The following is a 6,550-nucleotide window of genomic DNA, read 5'->3' as shown; positions in this document are numbered from 1 at the left end:
TCGGAAGAGGACCTCAATGTTCAAACAGAAACAGAGCCCCAGCATGCTCCAAGATGACTCAGATGGTTAGAGGGACTCAGAGAATAAGAAAGGACTAAGTGTTTATGCGTTCCTCAAAATTATTTCATTAATTAATTTTCATCTTTCACTTGCATATCCTATAAGAGGAAAAAATCTTGCATAAAACTCTCAGAACCATTGATCCTATCTCCTGGACACAACATTTGAAGGGCAGTGCAAAGGATCTCGAGGAAAACAAAGTCAACATAGCAATAGAATGAAGGTCCCTTAAGACTTTTCCCAAGCTAGGGCAGGATTAACTTCTACATTTACAGGTGCAAAGAAATAACAGTATTTCATCAGAAGCACAGAGGCAGCACAAAAACTACACAAAGCTTTATGTTTGGAAACAGGCTCATTTCCATTACACCTGGTGCTTATCCTTCAAGTGAAGGAAATTTTTTATGAAGACAACAAAAAATATAACATCTTTTGCAAGAACAGAAGGGTAATAGATTCAGTGCAAATACCTAGTGTTCAATCTGTATTAACTTGCAAATACAAAATGATAACCTAAATTAAATTATCACCAACATACTAGACTAACCAAACTGTGAATTTTTGTATCAGCTTACCAATGATGTTGATAATTCAGTAGCATACTTTTTTTCAAAAAGTCTAATTTCTGTTTATCTTCTGGCTTTGCGGTATCATATGTTTTTGTACAAACAGTTTTACATGTCTCCTTCTTGTTGAATGTGAACTAAGAAAAATGAAAGACACATAAGCAAAAAGGTTGTAACAAACGGTGTCATTTCAGTATTTAACAAGTTCCCCCTATACATTTATAATTGTCTATACTATTATAATAAAAACACCTAACAAATTACCAAGACTACATATATTAACCCTCCAGAGGAGGTTTTTGTATTGGTGTGTGCTATAAAACCCTCCTGTGCTCACTGCAGAAGCCTTAGACTAAGAGCTCCTTGTTACTGATTAAAAGCGGTTTTCTGCAATGATTTACCAGACAAGTCATTTGACCTCAGAGCAGCAATGCTGTCCCAGGCAGATTCAATTGATAACTTTCTCTCCTACTACATGTAGGAAAGGCGGCGAGAGCTTCAGTCACCAGAAGAGACAAGCTGGCTAACACCATTTCTAATTCTTCCATTTTACAGCTGCCGTATTTTCAGATCTGGTTCCAAGAAATAAGAGTACTCAATTCCCTCTAACAAGAGGACAGCTGAGGAGCAAGAATCGGGTTTTGGCAGGTTGCAAAGAGAGAAAACAACCTTCACAGCATTTCAGACTACAGCTTCATGATGCAAAGTGCATAGTTACAATTAGGTTAAATTGACAGATTTCTATTATGTGGAATTTCAGATTTTGAAGCTCTTTGAGATAAAAGTCCTTGTGAAGAGGATCTTCAAGATTCTGTCTCCTTTAGCTACATTTGAACGTACATATTACTGAATACCCCTTGTCAGAGAACAAACCCTGTAAGGAGACGGTTCTATCCTCTCTCCAAACAATACTTGGCCAAGGTTTTCAGAGGGACGCTTCTTTCCTTCCGCTTGACAAAAATCAAACCTGAATTAGGGAAAAGATACAAAAGTTAATAAAAAATTCTCAGCTGCAAATATTAGACCTCGAACAGTGCTCCCAAATCAACACCTTCATCACAAGTAAAGGAACTATACAGCTTTCCCTCTAGACAACAGTTTCTTCCTCGAACCTGCAAAGTAAAATGTGAAAATCACAGTTCCATTTTGGGGGGAAAAAAAAAAAAAACAAAACCAAAAAAAACCTACACCAAAAAAAACCAAACCCCAAAACCAACAATCAAATCTCTTCATCAGCTATTTCAGAACTCAGTTTATATTAAACATGGTAGCATAAAAGTTTCCTTAAGTAATTAGACACTTCCTATTTGAACAGGGATTTTAGCCAACAATTAAACCTTCAGAGTTTCATGACAGCTCTGAGAGAAAAGCATGCAGGCCAGATTCTTGGGTCGGGGGGAATAATAAAAGCAAAAAAAAAAAAAAGCAAAAAACCCCAAAAACCAAAAAACACACACACACAGAGCTCATTTACAACAAGCACTACTAAATAAAAAGGTTATTGCAGTTTTATTCACCAACACATTTAATAGCACATCCTCCAAGTTTTTCCAGCCTAATTTCAAGTATATCACATTTGTGTTTATTAAAGTGTAGACATAACTAGTACTTAACCTCTTCAACATTAACAGTCAAAATATTCTTTGAAGCAACAACTTTACATAGTTGTAACAGGCACTGACACATTTTGTGTGTATGATGTGTACCAAGAAAACATTTAACACCTCATTAGGAAAATTGATAGGAAGTTCACACCTCATTACCACTTTAACTCATCTGGCTATAGGCTACTAAAGACAGCAATAATACTTTGATCTCTAAAATGACAACTAATGCAGAAGAGTAAGTATTATATATATACACACACATTTGAACCTTAAGTTACTCTAAAGCAGTGATTCGACTTACATGAGGGCCTATGAATCCATGCACAACTTCTAAAGTACGAGCAAAGAAACCGAGAAGGAAGCAATGTATGCATCCATCTGCTCGCTGAAAATTCTGTATTTGTAAACTTATATTAGCAAAATAAATAGATATTCCTCACTGGCAAACTGCTGTAGCAAGACGTAGATTATACTTTAAAATAAATTTTTGGAAGAACTGACAACTAAAATGACATAAACAGTGGAATATACTTACGCAGTATATTCGTAGGGAAGGACTGACTCTACAGAGTCAAGCCTGTTCACAAACAGCTCGATTCCAGACTGAAAGAGTGGAAATAATCAGCAGTTATATTAAAGCACTTCTTCAATTCTGACAGATATATATAAAGAGATTTGTGTGAATAAGGTAAAGGAAAGCTGAAAAGGTAAGATTTGTGTAATTATACATCTTGAAACGTAGAATCTTATGTAATGAACTGTATCTGCTGAGAGCATAAGTAAAACACTATCTAACCATCACAGAAAGAGTGACCACATGACAAAACCACTTTAAGGCTAACATAACCATTCAAACTACACGGGAGCAAGAAATCATACACAAGAATAATACAATTACCACAGCTGCCAATGTTTTAGTTTAAGGTACCAAGTTAGAGTCGTATTAGTCATCACCACAACTTTTGTGTAATAAAAATCTTAAAAGAACATGAATAAAAGTACGGATGAGATCAGTACTTCTCCCTATAATTAAGCTGCTCCACAATTTTATCTATGTAACAATTGAAAACTGAACTATGAGGATTTAAACAATGTATTCAGACTAATACACTATTTTAGGTTTGAACAGAAGCTCTTTCCAAGGAGAAGGCAAGGATATCCACATTTACCTTCTTATAAAAGTTTATCAGTAATTCCAGCAACTCTTGAGTAAGAACCTGAAATTCAGTCTGCTATGGTTTCAGACTAGTTTGGTCTATACATATTAATTACAGGTGGGGTAGCCTGCTGCTACGGAAAGGGAGAGGTCCCTCACTTTTCCCTCTTAATCTGAAAATCTCTTCCTTTATTCTAGTACCGTGGTCCCAATACATTTCAACTGCTTACCTTACACTGTTTTTGGCAGTTATCTGCTTGCACAGTAAACCAATTCAACTGGCTAAAACAGCAAAAGACTTACCCAAAAAAATTTTAAAGACCAATTTTTAGCAGCATAGAAAGTTGAACTGTCTTATTGTGCAATCAGACAAGAGCTAGAGACAGCAAAAGGAAGATGAGTGCTTTCAGGAACAAGACCTGCCCCTTTCAACAGCAAGCCATCTATTTTATCACCAGGAATCAACAGGAGAGCTTCTCCTCCCTATGAAAATTCACTCAAGTTTAGCCAAACCAAGAAATTCTGGAGGGGGAAAAAAGATGGAATTGTTCACATGTATCTGTAGCTCAGATACTTCAGTTAGGTGCTGTGCTTTACTGATATACTGTAGCTGTCCATGTGCAAGTCAGGAAGCAGTTCCATGAGCCGTAGGCAGCTATGAGCTGCTAAATTGACTCATTAAGTGAAGACACCTTACTGCTCCTCTGTCCTCTGCCCTAAGCCATGCAGACCTGCTGCTTACCTCTGGGTAGCGTACACCTGTCATAATTCTGTAAGCCACTTCAACTCACTAACACAGCAAAAAACTAGTCTGGCAAAAAGTTGGATAGTTTCCTGACATGTTAATAAGCTCAAAAAAGGATTTAACAAGTAACGCAGCTGGGACGATGCAGAGGACAGGAACACATTGCCCTGAGGAAGACAGGAATGAAATCTCTCACTTCCAGCAGCAAGGAATTAGACTGCCTCAGTTGGTCAGAGAACCACAGCCTTAGATTAGCTATTTTTCATTAGAGGAGGAGATTTACTTGTATGCTTCAATTTTCCATATGAAGTACATGCGTTACAGCAGATCAGCATCTTTGATAAACAATTTCCCATACAATGGCAAGTCCCCTTTGGAGCCATCAGTGTTTTTTTAAACTGAGTAAGGATTCTTAAGGTTCAGGCAAGAGTTAATATTTAAGTCTACACAGATCACATTCCATTTCTGATGATATTCCAACTAGAAACAGGAAAAGTAGCCAAGCTGAGTTTGCCCAAGCAGACTAGTAGACAGCTTGGAGGAAGGGGGAAAAGTCATGAGTTTTATCATTCTTGTGCTGCTACCTACGTGCCCCACTAACAACACCCCCCCCCATCTTACCAATAGAGGACAGGAGACCCACAGATGTTATAACAGACAAATAGTACCATTTAGAGATCTGATCTGTCGATCTAAATCCTCAAGGCAGAGGAAAACGGAATATTATTACTGACATCATAATCAACAGTGACAACTATAAGAACTCAGCAAGAACATGTAAAACATTAAGGTTGTCCAGGGAAGCTTAGTTTTACCCACTCACATAAATATTATGATACAGCAATTATCCGATCACATAGGGACCAGACCACATTCAGTTGCAGACTACATGGAGAGACTTAGATATGAAGAGTGATTTAGACTTCTCCATATGCCTATGTCTCACTTAGCACATAAATGGCTGGCATGAGGTAGAGGAATTTAAGAGGTGGCTAATTTCTGAAAGAGATTTTTGCAATAATACATTTGTTGAGGTTATCCTAAAATGTTCGGCTAGCCACTGGTGGTAGATTTACATTACTTAAGCACCTCATTTCACATTTACAAAATGATAAATTCTCAGGATAGGAGACAAACATTTTGTACACATTAAATGAGGAAAAAAAATAGACATCTGAGAAAGATCACCCCGTAAGTGTCTCAGGTTGGTTACAAAAGACAGTAGGCAACCTGGTTTACCTGACTTAAAAAAAAAAAAAAAAAAAATCTTTCTGCCACAATCCTAGCTTAAAACATGAATAACTCAAACATAGCGGTATTTTTCAGGGATGTTGTGAAAAACTACAGACTGCAGCTTGAAAGTCTTAGCCTGTACTTGAAGAAAAAAAATTCCTTAAGAGGGTGGTGCAGCACTGTAACAGGTCACCCAGGGAAGTGCTTGGATGTTTTCAAGGCTTGCTTAAACAAAGGTAGAGCTGAGCTGATCTAGTGTTGGCAACAGTCTTGCTTCAAGCATGAGGTTAGACTATGTGACCTCCTGAGGTCACTTCCAAACACCATTTCTATGATCCTATAAAAGAACGTCCACAGAATGTTTTACTACAATAGAAGCAGCACGGAAACAAGAGTGAAAAAATCCACAGCTATGTGTTAGGTGCAAGTTTTGGCTGGTCTGAATGGAACAGTACACTTAAAGAAGGGAAAAGACATTTACAGCAACTACGCTTTCATTACACATTTAGCTTATTACCTGCTCTACTGATTCATAACAGCAAATGGATAAAGTCAGTGCAAGGTATTTACCAAAAGCATACAGTTTAAATAGACTCTTACTCTGAAGAATCATGGACCAGTGTTTCAGGTAATACAGAAGCTGAGAGATCAGAAAGTGTGAGATAGCCACTTTCAACAGCAAAAAGACCATAGAAGCCATTGGTCTTGAACTTCCTCATTCAAGCCTCAACGCACGGTCTGGTGTAATTTCCATCACAGCAGCAGCAAACAACTTCTAAAGTTCATCCAAAGGAGCAAAGACTATTTTAAGTAGATACTCTCTACCAGCCGACATCCTTACAAATAAGTATTTTGGTTATGTGAACTTTGCTTATCACTTCTGTAGGCATGAAAATGAGTTTAGGCTTCATTTGAGACTCTGGGGCCAAGAAGCCCCTACACTTCAGATTCTTGCGGCCAGGAAGACACAGCAAGGAAAGAGTTGCGATCTGCTTGCAGCCATCGGCTGCTCGCTCCTGCCAAGAATCACACAACCCCCAGCACGACCTGTCACTGCGATTACTTACTTTCTGCAGCCTTTCAACAAGCATTTAAAAGGGCCCGAGAGATAAGCGGCCGGGGCTTCCTATTTCCGCAACGTGACCGTAACTCACAAGATGAGCCGATCGCCCTTTCCCTCCCC

At 38.2% G+C, this 6,550-nt stretch overlaps 1 protein-coding gene across 1 annotated transcript in view; it reads right to left on the bottom strand.

The window, feature by feature from the left end:
• TM9SF2 (transmembrane 9 superfamily member 2) overlaps positions 1-6,086 on the bottom strand; it is a gene marked incomplete at its 3' end in the record, with an annotated part of 22,905 nt that extends 16,819 nt beyond the window's left edge. Inside the window, exons 1-5 of the mRNA XM_009580184.1 lie at positions 5,968-6,086; positions 3,620-3,671; positions 2,769-2,836; positions 1,500-1,593; positions 636-763 (exon numbers count right to left, since the gene is read on the bottom strand). Of these exons, the coding sequence (XP_009578479.1) occupies positions 636-763; positions 1,500-1,593; positions 2,769-2,836; positions 3,620-3,671; positions 5,968-6,086 (461 nt within the window). The remainder of the gene's footprint in view (positions 1-635; positions 764-1,499; positions 1,594-2,768; positions 2,837-3,619; positions 3,672-5,967) is intronic.
• Positions 6,087-6,550: the final 464 nt, after the last annotated feature.

This window comes from Fulmarus glacialis, unplaced genomic scaffold (assembly GCF_000690835.1).
Source record: "Fulmarus glacialis isolate BGI_N327 unplaced genomic scaffold, ASM69083v1 scaffold15806, whole genome shotgun sequence".
NCBI classification, from domain to species: Eukaryota; Metazoa; Chordata; class Aves; order Procellariiformes; family Procellariidae; genus Fulmarus; species Fulmarus glacialis.
This window is presented reverse-complemented; position numbering and strand designations above follow the sequence as displayed.